Raw genomic sequence first — 21,866 nt, 5'->3', positions numbered from 1 at the left:
CTATGGGATATTTTCACCTACCCCCATAAATGTAACAATATATATATATATTACAGAAAAAGGGCAGCTTTGGTTCATATGGCCATTTATATCTACAAGGATTGTACATAGATTTTCAGTAAACGTTGCAATTGAGAAAGTCCACAGGAATCAAAAAATCCAAAAATTGTACATAGATTAAGTTTCTTTAAATTGCTGCTAATGACAAAATATGCCCAATTTTTAGATTATCAGTACCAGTACATAGTTAGGCTGATGTTGGAGGTTGTACATACACTATATGCAGGACATTATGGGACATTGATCTACTTTTAAAGAAACTAGGCTAGACTGTCAAAGGTTGGTTGAGATGATGAACCATTGGGAGTTTCTCGCACACCTTGAGAGCTTATCCTCAATGTCGATCCGTGGCATAACAGTCCAGGGGGTCTATGTATATATAGAATATGTTTAACAATAATTGTTTGGTCCTTTAACAGCTTTGCAGATGCACAATAAAGCCCACTTTTCATGACCACCAAATGCTGCCTTCTTTATTAATTGGCGTATCTAGGACTTATGGGCATGTTTCAACTTGCCCCATATGATGTTCCAACCTGCCCCTAATATGGGGTAAGTTGGAACAAAATAAATCTATTCTATTTTTGTCCGTCAAACTCTAACATCATTTTTACCTCTGCCACCGACAGTGGACAGAGGTTGTGTTTTCACGCTTGTATGTCTGTCTGTGAGCAGGATATCTCAAAACGTTATGAACGGATTATGACAAAACTAAGTTGATGAGTTGGTTAGGTGACACAAACAAGCCAATTTGATTTTAGTCGAGATCCGGCCTATCAGTGGGATACAAAACGGTTCAGCCTGGCGGAGGTATGTGCTCTACCGATTGTCGTTCTAGTTAGCTCACCTGGAACGAAGTTCCGGGTAGCTTATGCGATGGCACGTCGTTGGTCCGTAAACACTTGCAACTTCTTCTCTGAAACCCCTGGTGGGATTATGACCAAACTTGGCACAAATGATATTTGTTATGTTGTGACTAAAGTTTGTTCACGACTTTAAAAAAAAATCGGGGTCTAATGGGGTCTACTGGGGGTCAAAGTGAATCCAGGTTCGACCCCCCAAAACAGGAATTGGCTTTTTCCTCTGAAACTACACACACTATTTCGATGAAACTTGACCACAACCTTCATCACCCATGATGTACCAATGTTTGTTCATGGCATGAAAAAAAAAAATCGGACCCTGAAAGGGTCTACTGGTGGGGTTGACCCCCAAAATAGGTATTTGCTTTCTTCTCAGAAACTACACACACAATTCTGATAAAACCTGACCACAACCTTAATCACCCGTGATGTACACCAATGCTTGATGAAGGCCTGAGAAAAATTTGGGTCTGAGGAGGTATAAGGAGTGGTATGGGAGGAGGGGGAGGGGTCGTTGCCTGCCAAAATAGTTATTTTTTTGTTTGTTTGTTTATAGTCTTATGATTACGTTAGTATGGTTCTACATGCTGCCTTATCTCCATTGGCATTGGTTTAAAATACTTTGATACTGTTCAAAATACACTGCATGATCATACGTATGTGGACACCCCTTTTAATTAGCGGATTCGGCTGTTTCAGCCACAACTATTGCTGACAGGTATACATAATCGAGCACACAGCCATGCGATCTCCATAGACAAACATTGGCAGTGGAATGGGCCGTACTGAAGAGCTCAGTGACATTCAACGTGGCACCGTCATAGGATGCCACCTTTCCAACAAGTCAGTTCGTCAAATTTCTGATCTGCTAGAGCTGCCCCGGTCAACGGTAAGTGCTCTTATTGTGAAGAGGAAACGTCTAGGAGCAACAGCAGCTGAGCCTCAAAGTGGTAGGCCACACAGGCTCACAGAACGGGACCACTGAGTGCTGAAGTGCATAGTGTGTAAAAATCATCTGTCCTCGGTTGCAACACTCACTACCGAGTTTCAAACGGCCTGTGGTAGCAACATCAGCACAACAACTGTTCGCCGGGAGCTTCATGAAATAGGTTTTCATGGCCGAGCAACCGCACACAAGCCTAAGATCACCATGTGCAACGCCAAGCGTCGGCTGGAGTGGTGTAAAGCTCACCACCATTGGACTCTGGAGCAGTGGAAACGCGTTCTCTGGAGTGATGAATCACGCTTCATCATCTGGCAGTCCGACGGATGAATCTGGGTTTGACGAATGCCAGGAGAACGCTACCTGCCCGAATGCATAGTGCCAACTGTAAGGTTTAGTGTTTGAGGAGGAATAATGGTCTGGGGCTGTTTTTCATGGTTCGGGCTCGGCCCCTTAGTTCCAGTGAAGGGAAATCTTAACGCTACAGCATACAATGACATTCTCGACGATTGTGTGCTTCCATCTTCGTTGCAACAGTTTGGGGAAGTCCCTTTCCTGTTTCAGCATGACAATGCCCCCATGCACAAAGCGAAGTCCATACAGAAATGGTTTGTCGAGATCGGTGTGGAAGAACCTGACTGGCCTGCACAGAGACCTGACCTGAACCCCATCGAACACCTTTGGGATGAATTGAAACACCGACTGCGAGTCAGGCCTAATTGCCCAACCTCACTAATGCTCTTGTGGCTGAATGGAAGGAAATCCCCACAGCAATGTTCCAACATCTAGTGGAAAACCTTCCCAGAAGAGTGGAGACTGTTATAGCAGCAAAGGGGGGGGGGGGGGGGGGACCAACTCCATATTAATGCCCATGATTTTGGAATGAGATGTTCAATGTTTGGGTGTCCACATACTTTTGGTCATGCAGTGTACCTTTAGTCAGGGTAGTATACTGCTCTATTCTACCAGGTGAGCGCCCGGGGTTATTGCCCCTATTTTATTTTTTTACTTTTATTTTCCAGCACTAATATGTATCTATATGAAGGACATTTCCTATGGATAATTCAAAAAGGTAGGTCCTGCGAAAGTTTTCCCCCTAAAGCACACTTTGTCAAAAATGTTTCAATTAGCCCCAGTCTCCGCTACATGACCAGTCTTGTCAGTATTAGAACAAGTTGGGTTAGAATCTCCCTGCCCCCACTCAACCCCGATGACCTTTCTGATGCTGGTAGTAGGTTTAGTATCCTGAACATCTTTATTGGAGGCCTCTCTGGTTGACATTGTTTGGTACAGTGAGCAAAAGGACCGAGGATATACAATGCAGGGGAAATGGGGGTTGTGGCCATCTTGTTGCACATTTCCTGCCAGGGGTAATTTGTCTCACCTTTTTCTAACAATAAACAGTTCATTTTGTTAAATAATGCGAAAAACATAGCTGCAGGTGGTATTTTAATCACAATGTTCGTTCTACGTACACTCTTCTTTCCAAGCAGACCCACCTTGTCACTTCCGTGTCGATTGTGAGAATTCTTGTGGTCTGTTGGACATTTGTGGTTTCAAACTCGACCAAAAATTTGACCTGCGGTTGGCAAAATAAAGATGTTTCCATTCGATTAGTTAGGGAAGTTGTTTGTAAACGAGTATTTCCATTTGAAGCTGTTTTTCAGCTTTTTGCACACTGACCGTTGTTGCCGATTTCATAATCCAGCTGCCAATAATGCATTCGAGGACTACTCCGGACTCTTCGTTGGGAAGACATCGCACCTGTCCTGATTTCTGCCATAAGGATTACAAAAAACACCAGATGAACGATACAACTTCTGTACACAGGCTCGACAAACCAATGCCCCCCAATTGAATGGAATATTCTCGCATAAGTTCATCATCCTTTAGTAACATTTTTACAGAAAAATCTTCTCGGCTGACCTGAGATGGCATCTTGATATCTACCATAATTTACCAATTATAAACCACCATTTATTCACCAGTTCTGGAGGCAAAACCGACCATTGCGGTTAATACATGAGTGCGAATTCACCAGGTTGTTGGTGTTGGCCAAATGGTTAGGGTGGCGGGCTTGGGATCCTAAGGTCCTGAGTTCGAATCCCGTTGAATTAACGCCAGATGGGGTTGACTCGGCCTGTTATTGGACTGAGTTGCATAAGCGGCAGACGTACCCACAGAAAAATGATGCAACCAGCAGCAGGGTGGCTGCGCACGAACCAGCACCACCACCAAGTGGTGTTAACTTGTTCTGGTTCTCTTCGACCGCTTTGCTGCAATGGAATCATTGCTAACCAAGCATGTCTGACAATCTCGACCTTCTACAGTTGCAGTGTTCGAGCAGGCCAAATCGTCGTGTGTTCCTGAAAAATTAGTAACAGGAGCCTTTTACAGCTTACCTCTACCAGGTACACCCCCTACCCCCTTCCCACGCCTCCTCCCCCCAAGCCCTCTCCCTCCCTCACATCTCCCTGCTCTTAAATGTTGTGTGCTCTCAAGTGTTTGTGTGCTTCCCCTTGTCTTGTCTTCCGCTTCCTCTTTTTATATATTTTGTTTGTCTGGTTGAATTGTTTGTGAAGTAAATGTCAGCTCTTTCACGAGCCTCGATTCAGTATACAAAAAAAAAAGAAAAAAAGGTAGAGGTTTATATTTGAGTGCAAATATCAATTGGTAACAGGAGCCTGTCTTAAAATTGAGTGCGGTTTATACACGAGTTTGTTTTTCAAAAATATCAGCACCTCGGGAGTGCGGCCGAAACATGATGCGGTTTATAATTGGAAAATTATGATATATATATATATATATATTACTGTGCACACCAAAATTGTTTTAACACCTGTTGCGTCAATAAAAAACAATAAATAACAATAAAAAACAATTTTTAAATTGCAATTATTCATCAAATCGATGTTAATAAATAATGCCGCTCTGGCCAATCGAGCGCGCCCCTCGGTGGGAAGAGGGGTGAAGCTTGGTTTACGCCTTGGCCATTCCATGTCGTTTGAAGGTGAATTCTGTGTCTGGAATCAAACCAATTGGATTTAGCTATTTATATTCTGTGTGCAGCATTGAAATTAATACACAAAGGGTGGACCTTTTGTACAGTAACTAATTACACTGAGTGTAAGTAGCCATTGCGCAATCCTTTCCGACCTCAAACAAGGAAATGGAGCCGTTTTTTGCCCATCATTGCAATGGTGCACTCCCGGGTTAATTTTTGCTACAGCTCGAAACATCAACCTTCTTGATGGTTTACCAAAGTCTGAATAACCCAGTCTTGTTTACGTGACCCAACTTGTAACCACAGGGACAGAGGGTGGATTACATTGAGAAAATTTAAATTGAGAAGAGGAGATATTGGAAGATGAAGAAGAGGATGTAGAGAGGGGTGGAGTAGGGATAAAAGGGAAATGAGTTTAGGAATGATCGGAGCATTGTTTCATAGTTTTACTTCATTTAAATATTCCATGTATCTGCAAATAATCATTCTGCTTCCCTTATTCCTTTGCTTGCTAGTACCGTTTCCCTATTTTCTTGGAAGTCCTCTGTCTTCTGTGCCAAATATTTCCGGAAGGTCTGTTCGTAAACTGCACGTGTGCATTTTAAGTTGAAACGTTGTCTGGTCACACAGTACTTCTTCTTTTTTTTGGTCTCACTTTCCTTTGTTTGATGTTTGCTCTGACAAAGTGTATTTTTTTATTTTTCGTACACAGAGTCGAGGCTCGTGTAAGAGCCAACACATTAAACATGCACAGACACATAAAACATACAATGAAGGGAGCGGGAGACAAGAGGGGGAGAGAGAGGGAAGCACACAAGCACAACAGCAGTAGAGAACAAGGACATCGGGAGATCTGTGGGAGGGAGAGGGCTGGAGGGGTGAGGGGGGGAGGGAGGAGGGGAAGGGTACACGATATAAAGCAAATGAACACTACTAGGAATTTCAGGAATGAAGTCGGAGATTGAAAGAGGTAGATTTGGGGTGAATTAACGGGGGTAGAAAAGATCAAGGTTTTGGATGGGGGAAGATAAGAGATGGTGGTGAACAGCTGTTTTAAAGACCTGGAGGGAGGAGTGGGATTGAAGAGAGTGAGGGAGTTTGTTCCAGAGGCGGGAGAAAAGAGGAGTGAAGGTGAGCAGAGAGTCTTGACTTTGGCAGTTTAACCATAAGAGGGTGGCTGGCAGATCTTGTGCGACCTGTAGGAATATTTGGGGGACAGAGCCCAGAGAGAGAGCTGGGGGAGCAAGGCCGGAGAGGAGTCGGTAGAAGACAGAAAGACCACCAACCTGCCTGCGGTGAGAGAGAGAAAGGCCCTCAGAATCAGCCTTTGTAATCACATGTAAAAGTGTAATCACTATGCTTTTTGTAAGCTACTGCCATAGTCGTCACATTATTTGAGGGTATAGTCCCTATATTTACTCTCGATGGCAATATGACCGATCCGCTTTTGTGTCCTTCCATCAGCTGACGTCCAAGTTCTGGAAAACATGTTCGACTCCATCATGATGTAATGTTCAGCAGCACAAAGATCAGTGAACCCTTCATTAAGGTACCATTCATCTCATTTTGACAGTATTTATGTTCATCCTATATGAAAGCTGCTCAGATCATACTGAATAATTTGTGGAAATCACAAGCAAAATGTTTTTTTGGTACTTACCTGCACTATCCTCTTGTAGTTGAGGTTCTGTGGAAAGGTCATTCTGAGTCTTGGGCTGTAGGAATCTTCACCACCATTTGTAAGCACAATCTCCAGTGTCAAGGTGTTGTTGTAGCGAAGGATTATGCTGTACCTGCAGTGTGCGATAGCCGATAGCCACATATGAGTTTCAAATTATGTTCTACAAAAGCAGCCATTCCTCACTATCCCTGTTCAAATCTGTGTCGGTTATTTATTTATTTATTTATTTTTGTGTACAAGATCGAGGCTCGTGTAAGAGCTAACATTAATCACAAAAAAACAAACGGACACTTAAAACATATGATAAAGGGAGCGGGAGACAAGATGGGGAGAGAGAGGGAAGCACACAAGTACAACATTTGAGAGCAGGGACATCGGGAGATCTGTGGGAGGGAGAGGGCTTTGGGGGAGGAGGCATGGGAAGGGGGGGGGGGGGGGGAGGGGGTGGGAGAGGTATAAAACATATGAACACTGCTAGGACTTCCCGGAAAGTGGATCGGAATTTCAAGAAAGTGGATCTTGGGTGAATTAACGGGGGTAGAAAAGATCAAGGTTTTGGATAGGGGAAGATAAGAGATGGTGGTGAACAGCTGTTTTAAATGTCGTGTCTTACCCCAGGGCCCTGACTTCCAGATGAAGGTCATCAAGGCAACGGGAGCTTTTGATGCAGTTCTTTTCAAATTCGAGCTGCAGATAACATGCACCACCGAGAAAATTCTTGCATGACTAAATGCTTGAAATTAAAAAAAAAAAAAATCACTTTTCAATTTTAAGAATGGAGAATAAAATTGGAGTGTGTGTATGTGTGTCTGTGTGTGTTGAGAGTGGGGGGTTGGGGCAAAGGTCAACACAAATGCCCAACCGGCCTGACCTTGGCCTCGAAGTGCCGATTCACGCCATCACCCAACATCGCACAGGGATACTTTGGATCGAGATGATTCAATGGTTCACCCAGAGAAAACGAGCCGTTCACACGAAGCGATGAGTGCGAGTTGATGTCCGCACATTTCTGTGTTTAATATAATTATTAAAACAAAAAAAACTGGTTCCAGGTTTTATTTTCTACAGTTCTACCATTCTTGTCTATTTTAAAGGTGGATGTTCTTATTGTGATGTTAATAAATACTAGAAGATTATTAAATAATATGTAATAAATTATGTTAATATAATAATAATAATAATAATAATAATGCATTTATTTTATATAGCGCTTTTCAGGGAGCCCAAAGACGCTTTGACAGAGTGCAAAACATAATGCATAGCAAAACATAAAAACAATTGCAAAAAACAAGAATCAATAGGGAAATATTCAAAGCAAAAAGGAGGGAGAAGGAGAAGAGATAGTCAGGGGTTAGATGCTGTGGGTTAAATGTTGAATGCAGTGTTGAACAGGTGGGTCTTGAGTGATGTTTTGAATGTGGTGAGTGAGGAGGAGTCTCTGATGGTGTGAGGTAGTGAGTTCCAGAGGGTGGGAGCAGCGATGGAGAAGGCCCTGGTGGTATGTTAATAAATACCTCCTCCCCCCATATATAGCGAAATTATTTACAAGATTCCAACCTTTTCAATGCACAACATGTGCCAGAACCCGCACGGTCCCTTATTGGGAGTTTGGGGGGAAGGGGGAAGGATGTGCCCATGACCTAACCCTGGTTACCACAGAGATAGGCCCTTTTTTTTTCTCCATGATTTTTAGACCGACACACTCATACATACAGAGAGTGGGGTATTTGTGGGGGCGGCATAGATTACACCCTTGCCCAGATACTGAAGTTCATACACAAAAACATTGTGGCCTCTCGATGCTATGGCTCGGCCGTGAAAGAAAAACGTACAAACAAGAAGACGTCATGTGGAGCACGATACTTGCAAAATCCGCCTCCCACCCCAAGAAAAAAAATTCCATTGATACAGCAAATTGTCCATTTCATCAAGATTAAAATTGACAATCTTGAACAAAGCTCGGGTCAACAAGAAGAAAAGTGACGATTTTTCAGATGAAAAATGATGATTTTGTAAGGTCGACCTTCAGTTGACCGTTGACCTTTTGACCTGAAAAATAGTTTGTTTCCCTATTTAGTGACTCAATGTGCAAATGCTGTTCAATTTTCAAGTCAATCGGATGAAAATTGAGGATTTAAAAAACTTGGCCTATGTTGACATTTTGGCCTATGTTGACCTCAAAAATAGTTGGTGTTTGAATTCAGTGACCATATATGTAAATCCTCTTAGAATTTCAAGCCAATCAGATGAAAATTTGTGATTTTAGAAATTCGGCCTATGTTGACCTTTTGGCCTATGTTGATCTCAAAAATACTTTGTGGTTGAATTCACTGACCATATATGCAAGTCCTCTTCCAATTTCAAGTCAATTGGATGAAAATTGAGGATTTTATAAATCTGGCCTATGTTGACCTTTTGGCCTATGCTGACCTCAAAAATACTTGGTGGTTGAATTCAGTGACCAGATATGCAAGTCCTCTTTAAATTTCAAGTCAATCGGATGAAAATGGAGGATTTTAGAAATTTGGCCTATGTTGACCTTTTGGCCTATGTTGACCTTTTGGCCTATGTTGACCTTTTGGCCTATGTTGACCTTTTGGCCTATGTTTACCTCAAAAATACTTGGTGGTTGAATTCAGTGGCCAGATATGCAAGTCTTCTTCAAATTTCAAGTCAATTGGATGAAAATTGAGGATTTTAGAAATGTAGCAAAGTTGGTGACCTTTGGCCTATGTTGACCTTTTGACCAATTGACCCCAATAACAATGGGCTTCTTGCTTTTGACCAACTTTACCATTTGGTGAAGTTTCGTGAAGATCGGTTGAAAATTGTGACCTGTAGGCCGGTGACAAACAGACAAACAAACAGACAGACAGACAGACAGACAGAACCACAAACGCAACCGACCAATATGCTTGAAAAATCTTCGATTTTGCAAGTAACAAACACTTGAAAATATTTCTATGGATAGAAAATGGCCCGGAAGGTTAAAAGAGGATGTTACACTTGAATTCCACCGATTGTGGATTCAAATCCCACTGACAGCAGCATTTTGATTTGACGCTTCTGAGATAGTCCAGTAGAACTCCCATGCTGCTATTGGATCGTTAATTGAAGACTCAGCTGTCACTAACGACTCCCAGGAAGACAGTATCCTACCGGCTCTGGTATACATCCGAAGGTAGTGCTCATCTTCCTGGGTTCTTAAGTTTCCCCAGGGTATCTTGGGATGCCCATAAAAGGGTGAGACCACCCATACTCCCCAAACCAAAGTAAACGGAAACAAAGTAAAAACTTTATAGTTATGTCTTCAGATTCGTGGAAGTATTTACTTAAAATACGATTTCACAGGACTGTAAAAGCTAGGGCCTCATTATCTTTTTGATACTCAAAGAAAAGGGATAACTTTTAAAATGGCAAACTCGGTTTCCTCAAGGTCAGTGATATTGCGTGTCACAAAACAGGTGGAACAATGGATGGAATCAACAGAAAGGTGATGGAAGTATGCCAACTAACTTGGGAACCAAGAAGAAGGTCACGTTTCTGGAGTTAACGGAATTACTCGGAATTACTCGGAAAATCATTGGTCGGAATTACTTGCTTTTTAGGTTTGAAAAATGACTTTTTTTTGGTAATGACTACAATATTTATAACATGTGGTGAAGCTACATTGTTACAAAGGTGCAATGTCTGAATGCAAATCTTACCATTGTGATTGTATCATTGTGGCAATGTTTCTCCAAATCCGAACGTTCCAGATTCCTCCTTTCCAGCTGCCGAGTTCCATCTCCAAACGTTCCCCTGGGCTTGTGAAAACCCAGGTCCAACCACAAGCTGTATGATAGCTCAAACTGCCATGTACCTGGATGGATGATTATTTTATTTACTCACACAACACTCAAATTTGGTCCAATCACATCTCACTCTGATGACAGGTGCAGTTAAACGTGTTCTCAGAAAGGAAGTCATCTCTGCACGAACTGCAATCACATTGATGCAAGTCGAGGTTAACTTTCTTGGCTTTCCCATAAGAACACTGGGGCTAATAATGCTGCAATCCCAAAGTTTGATCCTACATAATGTGTTGATTTGTCCATTCTCTCATAATGTCCTTGTTTTGCTTGTGATATACGTAACAAATTCCTCACTGAGCTTTAGATCACTATTCAATAAAAGGTAAGTCAGACAAGTTACCTTTATATCTGGGAGTGAGCTCCTCTGGTTCAAAGCACACCTTGATCGTTATATTCTCAGTTTCCGCATCGTTTTGGCTGCAACGCGTCTCAAACTCCAGTGGGACCTTATTAGGTTCAAAGGTCACTGCGACAGTCTGGTTGATCAGAGGCCTCGCTCTGCAAAAGCATACATCCTAATGTGGGCTTGTGTTGTTAAAAATTATGACAGAAGTTTGTAGTTGAGAGAATCCATGATCAAAGTTGTGAGAATTGTAGAGCAGAAAATAGAAGAGAATAATCAACTGAAGGATTAAAATATATTTTAACAATACACATAATAAAATAAAAAGTAAATAAAATAATTAAATTAAAAAATAGGACCACTTGACATGTAGCTTGTCTGGACCCTGGCCTAATGCTGTAATCCAAATTTGGTATAATTCTGACTGGTGGAACCACTTTTAGAGGCCATTTTTCCCCGCAGAGCAGGGGTTGGCCTTTTTCGGGCCCCGTGGTCCCATTTTTTGAAGCAATGTTTTATGGCCGGATGCCCTTCCTGCTGCCAACCCTGTTAGTCGCCTCTTGCGACACACATGGAATTACCAGTGAACTGGTACTCAATTTGTGGACCTCGGGAGGATGACAGGCTGAGTCAACCCCCCGGTGTTAATTCAGCGATCGACCGGGATTCAAACCCAGGATCTTAGGATCCCAAGCCGGCACCCTAATTGCTAAGCCAACACCAGGCTGAGAGAATTCTGACTGGTGGGTCTGGAGAAAAAGATGTTTGAAGGAATTCACACGATTTTTCCCAAAAAATTGACTACGTCGGCCATTTTGGCACACTTCCCATCACGTGATCGGCATGACCTCCGCAATTTATCATTCCTACCCTGGCCTAATGTTATCACCCAAATTTGGTAGCATTCTGACTGATGGGTCTGGAGAAAAAGATTTTTGAAAGAATTTACTATGTCTGCCATTTTGACACACTTCCGGTCATGTGACAGGAACGAGCTTTGCAATCCTAGTTACCAGCCAGTAGCGAAACCTTGCTGATAAATTTCAGCTGTATTGGCCCAGCGGTTTGGCCGGAAAAGTCGAAATAGGAGACAAACAGATGATGCACGATGACAATACCTTGTCTGGAATTCCAATTCCAGATAAGCTGAAAATGGTGAAGGGATTTGGAAAATCGCTAAGTGTGCAATAGCGCAATTGGTGACCTTTGGTGGGCGGAGGTTATCTTTTCACCCCTGTCTGTCTGTCTGTCTGTGAACATATCTCAAAAAGGTGGACGGATTCAGACGAAATTTGGTGGAGAGGTTCATGTGTGACAAAGACGAAATGATTAGATTTTCGTGAAGGTCCGGATCTGGAATGACAACATATTACGGCATTTTACGTCATCACGACCAATCAAATTTGCTGCTCGTAGACCCCGCCCATGTTCTTGTTTCTCAAGACAGCATGGAGTAAGGTGTTCCATGAACTCTAGTTTTATAATAGAGAGGGTGAGGGTGTGGTGCAAAGCAAAATTATACTGCAATAGATGTTTATTTTTAACAATCGTTAAAAATTTGGTGAAATGCTTGTCCAGCTTTGATTGCACAGTTGCAATAATAGCGATATATTTTACAATCTATTTGATACTAGCTGAAATACCAGGTATTGCCCGGGGAAATTGCACGAAATATGTATTTAAATGTTTCCTGCAGGACAATCACAAAACGTTTCACTCGATTGGTCCTGGGAAAAACCCAGGCAGTGAATAAGCAACATACTCAGTGGAGGCCTGAACATAGACGTGTTATAATAAACCTGCGTAAAGCAATCTTTTTAATAGCAGGCACACGTGTAAACACGATGATAAATTTAATTTGTGTTGTTGACAAAAACCACGGCAAATACCACGGCACGGTTACGGATCCATCACTTCCGCCTTTGTTGTTATTATATACTTGTAGGATTTTTAGTTTCAGGTAATATTGTTGTTAAGATTTTTGTGTGAAATGGAGATGACTTTAGTAAAAGGTAATTTAAATGTTTGTGAAGGAAAAAGGAAAACGTGGCAAAGGGACCGGAAGAGAAGGAGGAGCAGCTGCGCAGAGATGGAGATGGCCATGAGAGAGATACAGCTGTAAATCGCGTCGAGGCTGTGAGTGGACTTTTTGGATATTGGTCGCGAATTAGTTGAGGCTTCCCATGAAAGGGATTGCCCGCGACATCGTCCTATATTGTGAGTGCAATTAAACCTGCGTTTCAGGTTTTATCACCAAGAGGGAGTCATTGTTGAAGAGAAATCAAGCGCCGCCATTACGGGCCTATACACCATTTTGTCCTCGGAGAAGAAGAGGCTGTCCGCTTGTTGCATCTTGTTTTGTCGTTGGGATTTCCATATCGACCTCATCGTGTTGATTGCCATTGGTTTACATATCGGCTCAATTCCCATATCGACCTCTCACCTCGTATCTTCTCGTTCGCAGTCGTGCCGATACCTGCCTGTTCTCGTCGTTCTGCATGGCTTCAACCAGCGTAGAGATCCGTGCACGGACTTTGGGGAATGTTACATTCCACTCACGTTTGGCGTATCATGAGTTCATTGCTTTGAGAGCATTGGGAATGATGGTACCATCATATGTATTGTTAATTTGATGCAAGTGACATTTTCATTGTACTTTCTTTAATAGTGTTATTATTGTGTATGTGAGAGTTCTTAATACAATTACTTGTGTTGTTCTACAATTGCATTGGTGTGGTTTTACCATGGTTTATTAGAACACTCAAAATAACAAATCTTTCTGCAGTGTTCCCGCTCCAGACTCTGAGGTGCACCGTAACCGGGGTTTGGGGAAGTAATACGTAACACTCAACATACGATCTTCACAATACATATTACTTGATCGCTCGGGGGGGGGGGGGGAGGGGGGGAGAGAAACGTAGGCAGTGTATAAGAACAAGGCTTAGATGCATGAAGGCCAATTCTCTTCTTCTTCTCCTATTCCCTTTATAAGGTGTGAGGTCCAATGGTACCAAGCTTCTGCCCTGTTTTGACCACGATACTCCTCCACTTCCCTTTGTCCTCAGCCAACTCTCTCCACTCTCTCACCACCCCCCACCTTACTGATATCCCTCTTCACACAATCCTCCCATCTCAACCGTGGTCTACCTCTTTTCCACCTGCTTTGCTCCTTCAACCCTTCAATAATCTGATTTTTCTTTTTTTATATTTCAATTGCTTCTATCCAAACATAGCCCTTGATCTTCCTCTGGATGGAACACGTGCAAAGTTTGGCTGCACTGGATCCTGCAGGGTCAGAATGCATACCGAACAAACACACAAACTTTCTTCTTTATATATTAGACTAGCTGAATGCACCCGGCGTTGCCCGGGTTCTTTTTGAATGAATTTACTACTATAATTCAGCTTTTACCCCGCGGCCGTAGAAGATTGATTACTATAATTCAGCTTTTACTCGTGGCCGTAGAAGATTGACTACTATAATTCAGCTTTTACTCATGGCCGTAGAAGATTGACTACTATAATTCAGCTCAGCTTTTAATTGCGAAATGGGCCCAGCCCGGCCGATGCGGCCTCGACCGGCCTCGCCACCTAGCCACCTAGCCTATAACCTTCCCGGGGCCTGTCCCGACATTTTTGGTTATTTTTGAATGAATTTACTCCTATAATTCAGCTTTTACTCGCGGCCGTAGAAGATTGACTACTATAATTCAGCTTTTACTCATGGCCGTAGAAGATTGACTACTAAAATTCAGTTCAGCTTTTAATTTCGAAATGGGCCCAGCCCGGCCTCGATCGGCGTCGCCACCTAGTCTATAACCTTGCCGGGGCCCGTCCCGACATTTTTTGTTTCAGAGGTTTCCTCCTATCTTTCACCGTTCAGGAGATTAGCGTGTGCAGATAAACAAACAAAAAACAAACAAACAAACAAACACTTTCTTTTATATATATATATAATAATATATATAAAATATATAGAAGAAGATAGAAGAAGATTATGTTGAGCCCCCCGGCTCCCTTCCATACACACTCTTTCATCATTTTCAAAATATCGATCTCCCTTCTGAAAGGCTGGGTGTTTATAGCTGTCAATCATATTATAATACGAAAATTTCACTTTCAGCACCGGATAGGTCAGAAAGCTCTAAGGATGACAAAATTGAATTTTTCGTAAACCTCAACTGGAAATCATTTTCTTCATTTACCTGAGGATCACAGCATAGCCATGACTTCCAATGGAAATGTCAGGCAGATAATCTTCGTTGAGATCCAGTTTTCCATACACCGACCTTCCAAAAAGACGAAGCAAACGGTCGATCTTCACTGCAAGAATTCTCTGAAACATGAAGAGCAGGACACTTACCTCAGCATAAAGTAAATGTAAGTCCGAGTATCATTTCAATGACTGTAGCTCTAGCACAAAACGTTAAATTTGCGAAGTGAGAGTAATAAAGTTCCATTTTAGAATTGTCACCGTTATTCCAGAATGCCAAGAAGTCGGCATTTTGCTGTCAAATACGACTTTGCAGTGGGCACTATGCAAGGCCCAACCTGTTTGGGTGTGGTGTGGAGTCCCCCTGGTCGTCCATGGAAAATGTAAACGGCACCAGAGTTGTCTTTCTCGTAGGGGGCTCCCACGGCGACTTCGCATAGCCCATCTCCATTGAGATCAGCCAGTTCTGCTATGGCACTACCAAAACGTGACCAAGCTTCCCCAGGATGCCCTGCCAGGGTCTGATGCAACTGCCAAGGACCCTACATGCACACAATAATATACTGAGGTCTTGACAAATAAAAGGAGGCAAAAGGTCAAGTGTCAGCCAAAGTGGAATGAAAACCCCTGAATTAGTTAGTACAACACAGAAGAGAAACCTCTTATGATATTGCCACAGATGTTACCACCGTAATTTTTAACCATTAAGTCACAATGAGTCAAGGTAGTTGATCCCAACAATACACCCATTTCAGTAAACCAGATTTTGGCTGTGCTAATCCTATACTCACCTTTCAGTGTTCTGTCTCCCATCCCCTCCCCTCTTCCCCCCCCCCCCCCCCAGGTCTCTGCAAGGTGCACATGGTCTTCCAGCAAGCCCCACTGGTGAAACTCCAATAATCCAGACTCAAAAAACCCAGGCAGTGTATAAGCACAAGACCTGAAGGGCAATTATCTTCTTCTTCTTCTTCTCTTCTTCCCTTTATAATGGGTGAGGTCCAATGGCACCAAGCTTCTGCCCTGTTTTGACCAAAATTACTCCTCCACTCCCTCTGTCCTCAGCCAACGTTCTCTTCTCTCCAACCACCGACTGGTCTCTCCAACCACCGACTTCACCACCTTACTGATATCCCTCTTCACACAATCCTCCCATTTCATCCGTGATCTACCTCTTTTCCTCCTACCGCCAGACACTTGGGAGACGCCGGATACCTACCGTCAATGATTGATGATGAAGTAACATCAAGACTGGGTAAATCATGTGTGTCCTTTGGAAGATTGACACATCACCTTTGGCATGAACATGGCATTCGCCTGGACACCAAGATCGGTGTCTATCGTGTCGTTGTCTTATCGACACTCCTGTACGGTTGCGAATCTTGGGCACCCGATCATCGCCATATTATATGCCTTGACCAATTGCATATGTGATTCCTTCGCAAGATTCTTGACATCACCTGGCAAGACAGAAAACCTAACACCTCAATCCTAAGCCATTGCTGTATCCGAGGAATTGAGTATTCCCTGATGCAATCCCAGGTTCGCTGGTCAAGACACCTCACACGCTTGGAAGACCACAGCATCCCAAGAGCGCTTTTCAATGGACAACTTAAATTTGGTAAATGGTCATGTGGTGGACAAAGAAAGAGCTATAAGGACATCCTTAGGTCTACACTCTACACTCAAGTCTTGTGCCATCCCAGTTGTCACCTGGGAGCATCAGGCCACAAACAGGTCAGCTTGGCGTAACATTTGCCGCAAAGGCCTGGACCATTTTGAATGTGGAAGACTTGCTGTCGAGAGACTGCGGAGGCAAGAAAGGAAAACTTGCCAACGTCCATCTCCGCAAGGACCAGTCCATACCTGTGATGTTTGTTGTAGATGCTGTGGGTCCTGCATTGGACTATACAACCACCGCACAACACACAATGCTAGGTGAGCACACCAACGAAGGGAAGAGATTCGTCGAAATTGACGACTCACACCATCAGTGTAATCCATTTTCAAGTGCAATCAAACCAAAGACCTGAGATAAAGTTGCATAGATAACACCCACATCATCAATATCATGCCAAATACTGGACCCTTTCCATGCCTAAGGTGACAGTCGCAAAGCAATATTTGGACAGAGCACCAATCAGCTCAGCGATGATGACGAGGTGTCGCTGAGACAACTGTCTCCTCGGCGTTTTGATGGTTTGCACGGTAGTGCCTGGGCAATCGTCATCAGTATTCAGTAATTGGTTGATGTTTTTGATGCACCTACCAAGTACCAACTTGGACCTCATCATTGTCCCCTTGACCAGTGTCAAGACCTCATCATCAGGCAGCTTGACAATCTCAGGCATATGCTCCACCAAGAAAGCAATGAGGGTGAATCCCACACCTGTGCACACGCAGTCTGCTATGGCTCCCTACGATCTCGAGCCCCATGGGGCTCAGGTTCCTCATCTCTATGATATGAACTTGCAGTGCCAGGGTTTACTAACACACTCATTTTTTGTTTTTGCACATAAGAGAAAGAACCAAGATGAAAGGGCTTGCTCTTGCTACCCCACATGGCCAGCCAAGCCAAAGATAACTTAATGCTGCCCCAATCTCCCGCTTCATGCGCAGGTCTGACTGTCGTGGCAAGAAGGCGGTGTTCTTGGGTATATCACTCATTCCCAAACGACAGACTCGCTGATCAACAAGGAGAAAAAGACATAAAATGTCATAGCCCCCGTGGTTTTAGTAATTTTGCTGTATGCAGTTAAAGGCTGTCAGTCAGCCATCTTTGGTCAGATTACAAAACAAAATTTTCTGCATATCTGATACTCATGCATTGGTTTTGTGCCAAGTTTGAAAAAGATTAGTAAATGCATGTACGAGAGATAGTTGAGGGTGTGGTCAATATCGGGTTTTCTTTTTACAACTAAAATGGCTGTCAGTCGACCAGTCGGCCATATTTGATCAGATCTCAAAAGAAAATGACGCACATATGTAATCTATCATTCATTAATTAATCTGTGTACCAAGTTTGAGCAAGATCGGTAAATGCATGTCCCAGAAAATGTTGAGGATGTGTTCAAAACTGGGCTTTTTACAACTAAAATGGCCGCCAGTCTAGCAGTCGGCTATCTTTGATCAGATCACAAAATAACATGAGGAGCACGTGCATGCCGTCACGTACTGTGTTTGTGCCAAGTTTCAACAAAATCAGACGATGCATGTCTGAGAAAAGGTTGAGGACGTGTTCAACATCGGGGTTTTTTACAACTAAAATGGCCGCCAGTCTAGCAGTCGGCCATCTTTGATCAGATCATAAAATAACGCGAGGAGCACGTGCATTCCGTCATGTACTGTGGTTGTGCCGAGTTTCAACAAAATCGGACGATGCATGTCCGAGAAAAGGTTGAGGACGTGTTCAACATTGGGTTTTTTACAACTAAAATGGCCGCCAGTCTAGAAGTCGGGCATCTTTGATCAGATCATAAAATAACGCGAGGAGCACGTGCATGCCGTCATGTACTGTGTTTGTGCCAAGTTTCAACAAAATCAGACGATGCATGTCTGAGAAAAGGTTGAGGACGTGTTCAACATCGAATTTTTTTTACAACTAAAATGGCCGTCAGTCTAGCAGTCGGCCATCTTTGATCAGATCACAAAATAACGCGAGGAGCACGTGCATGCCGTCGTGTACTGTGGTTGTGCCAAGTTTCAACAAAATCGACGATGCATGTCTGAGAAAATGTTGAGGACATGTTCAACATCGAGTTTTTTACAACTAAAATGGCCGCCAGTCTAGCATTCGGCCATCTTTGATCAGATCACAAAATAACGTGAGGAGCACGTGCATGCCGTCATGTACTGTGTTTGTGCCAAGTTTCAACAAAATCGACGATGCATGTCTGAGAAAATGTTGAGGATGTGTTCAATACTGGGCTTTTTACAACTTAAATGGCTGCCAGTCTAGCAGTCGGCCATCTTTGATCAGATCACAAAATAACGTGAGGAGCACGTGCATCCGTCATGTTCTGTGTTTGTGCCAAGTTTCAACAAAATCAGACGATGCATGTCTGAGAAAAGGTTGAGGACGTGTTCAACATCGGGTTTTTTACAACTAAAATGGCCGCCAGTCTAGAAGTCGGCCATCTTTGATCAGATCACAAAATAACGTGAGGAGCACGTGCATGCCGTCATGTTCTGTGTTTGTGCCAAGTTTCAACAAAATCAGACGATGCATGTCGGAGAAAAGGTTGAGGACGTGTTCAGCATCGGATTTTTTACAACTAAAATGGCCGCCAGTCTAGAAGTCGGCCATCTTTGATCAGATCACGAAATAACGTGAGGAGCACGTGCATGCCGTCATGTACTGTGTTTGTGCCAAGTTTCAACAAAATCAGACGATGCATGTCTGAGAAAAGGTTGAGGACGTGTTCAACATGGGTTTTTTTACAACTAAAATGGCCGCCAGTCTGGCAGTCGGCCATCTTTGATCAGATCACGAAATAACGTGAGGAGCACGTGCATGCCGTCATGTACTGTGTTTGTGCCAAGTTTCAACAAAATCAGACGATGCATGTCTGAGAAAAGGTTGAGGACGTGTTCAACATGGGTTTTTTTTACACCTAAAATGGCCGCCAGTCTGGCAGTCGGCCATCTTTGATCAGATCACGAAATAACGTGAGGAGCACGTGCATGCCGTCATGTACTGTGTTTGTGCAAAGTTTCAACAAAATCAGACGATGCATGTCTGAGAAAAGGTTGAGGACCTGTTCAACATCGGGTTTTTTTACAACTAAAATGGCCGCCAGTCTAGCAGTCGGCCGTCTTTGATGGCATCGTGAAACAAAATGATGTTCATATGTATACCATCATGTGTTGTCTTTTTGCCAAGTATGAACAATATCGGTCCATACATATCTGAGATATGGTTGTGGACGGATGGACGAGACCCAATCCATAAGCCCCCGTTTCAGGCTAAGTCCAACGGGGACCTATAATGGGCACCAAAAAATGCAAAAGACACCCAATTTTTTTTTTACTCTCCTGTTATCATTGTATTAAAAAGCATTAGATGATTTTCAATAAAAGTTCAACTTCCATACTTTATTTCTCGGCGAACCAAACGTGTTCTGTTGAAAGCTGTAGACATAGACCCGACCCTCATCCCCATGAATGTGGTACAGCGGTGCAGACACGAGCAACAGGTCACTGTTGCCATCTCCTTCGAGATCCACAACGCACAACTCTGCTCCAAAGTATGAACCAAACTGTGGGTGACAACAGAGGATCAACCTGTGAATTACCTGATTCTCAAATCTTCATAATGGTACAATATATATATATGTATGTGTGTGTGTGTGTGTGTGTGTGTGTGTGCGTGCGTGTGCGCTAATTGCATTTTTTCGCATTTGACCATTTGACCTTGCCACAGAGCCCCAGGGGGTGGGGCCAACATGATAATGATATCACACCTTGCCATGTGGTGATCATAACTACAAGTTTGGTGAATTTCTGCACAACTGTTTAAGAGGAGATAGTGTGACGGACGGACAGACAGACGGGGCAGATTACAATATCCACTCAATTTTTGTGGCACAGCCTGTCGGGGAATGACGCCTAGAACAGCGTTTGCCTGTCCGTATGTATGTATGTCCCTTCCGCCGACATTTTGCGGGTCTATTTCCTTTAAAGCTTGTTTTCTCTGTAATCGTTGGTCTGATTGACACGATATTTTCACCATAGGAGTGCCTCCTCCTGTAGAATTTTCAAGTGATAATTATGACGTCATAGGTCATGTGGTACCGGCGCCATCTTGGAAAAAACGAAAAACTTTGCACCTCTATATCTCCGAAAGCGCTGCATAGAAAAATTTGAGACATTGATCATTGTAAAGAACTCTCCATGGGGAATAATATATGTTAATGATGATGTCATAGGTGCCTTCATTAATATGACGGCATAACTCGAAGAGGAGAACACTTGATCCGATCTGTATGAAATTTGTTGAGTGTGATTTCGGGATAAATCGGTTGAGAAAAAAAAATTAATGACATCATCAGTCACGTGTTTCAAAAGCCATATTTTTACGGCGTAGCCCGTAAGGTAATACCATCTGCAAAAGTGTTTGTCTGTCCGGTGTATGTATGTACACTACTGGTCAAAAGTTTTAGAACACCTCAATTTTTCCAGTTTTTATTGAAATTTACGCAGTTTAATGGCTCAATGTACTCTGAAATTAAGCATAGAACAAATAAACAATTGGAGATAAAAAAGAAATCATTGAATCATTTTGTTTAACAAAATGGAATTTAAAATTTTTGACTCAGCAAAGTAGCCACCTTTTGCAGATATAACCGCCGAACACACTCGTGGCATTCTTTCTACAATGGAAATCAAATATTGTTCGGGAAGTTCTTCCCAACACTGTTGCAGAAGTTCCCACAAATGTGTTGCACTTGTAGATTGCTTTGCTTTCACCCTTCTGTCCAGTTCATCCGAAACCAGCTCTATGGGGTTTAAGTCTGGAGACTGTGCTGGCCTTTCCACGATTTGAAGCCTACCGTCTTGTTCTTTTCCTCGAAGGTAGTTTTGACATAGCTTGGAGGTGTATTTAGGGTCATTCTGTTGCTGTAGGATGAACCCCTGACCAACGAGGCGTATACCAGGGGGTATTGCATGGCGTTGCAAAATGCTGTGGTAGCCCTTTTGATTCAGGGTGCCAGTCACTCTGTGCAAGTTGCCGACTCTGGATTCAGCAAAAGAGCCCCAAACCGTCGCGCTTCCTCCTCCATGTTTGACAGTTGGTGTCACACACTGAGGAACCATCCTTTCACCGACTCGACGGCGTACAAAAACCCTGCGTGATGAACCAAAGATTTCAAATTTTGATTCATCGGTCCATAAGACCTTCTTCCAGT

General features: G+C 43.1%; 1 protein-coding gene across 3 annotated transcripts in view; it reads right to left on the bottom strand.

The window, feature by feature from the left end:
* LOC137439888 (integrin alpha-X) overlaps positions 1-21,866 on the bottom strand; it is a 175,630-nt gene that overhangs the window by 28,742 nt on the left and 125,022 nt on the right. For all 3 annotated transcript variants that reach the window (XR_010987014.2, XM_068136092.2, XM_068136093.2), the window contains 10 exons: positions 20,052-20,216; positions 15,300-15,503; positions 14,954-15,084; positions 10,746-10,903; positions 10,259-10,413; positions 7,423-7,560; positions 7,165-7,238; positions 6,531-6,663; positions 3,550-3,642; positions 3,366-3,445 (listed from right to left, as the gene is read on the bottom strand). Coding sequence is in view for 2 of the 3 variants with exons in the window: in XM_068136092.2 (XP_067992193.2) it covers positions 3,366-3,445; positions 3,550-3,642; positions 6,531-6,663; positions 7,165-7,238; positions 7,423-7,560; positions 10,259-10,413; positions 10,746-10,903; positions 14,954-15,084; positions 15,300-15,503; positions 20,052-20,216 (1,331 nt within the window). In the remaining variant the exon portion in view is untranslated. The remainder of the gene's footprint in view (positions 1-3,365; positions 3,446-3,549; positions 3,643-6,530; positions 6,664-7,164; positions 7,239-7,422; positions 7,561-10,258; positions 10,414-10,745; positions 10,904-14,953; positions 15,085-15,299; positions 15,504-20,051; positions 20,217-21,866) is intronic.

This window comes from Myxine glutinosa, chromosome 14 (genome assembly GCF_964187855.1).
Source record: "Myxine glutinosa chromosome 14, kmMyxGlut1.1, whole genome shotgun sequence".
NCBI classification, from domain to species: Eukaryota; Metazoa; Chordata; class Myxini; order Myxiniformes; family Myxinidae; genus Myxine; species Myxine glutinosa.
This window is presented reverse-complemented; position numbering and strand designations above follow the sequence as displayed.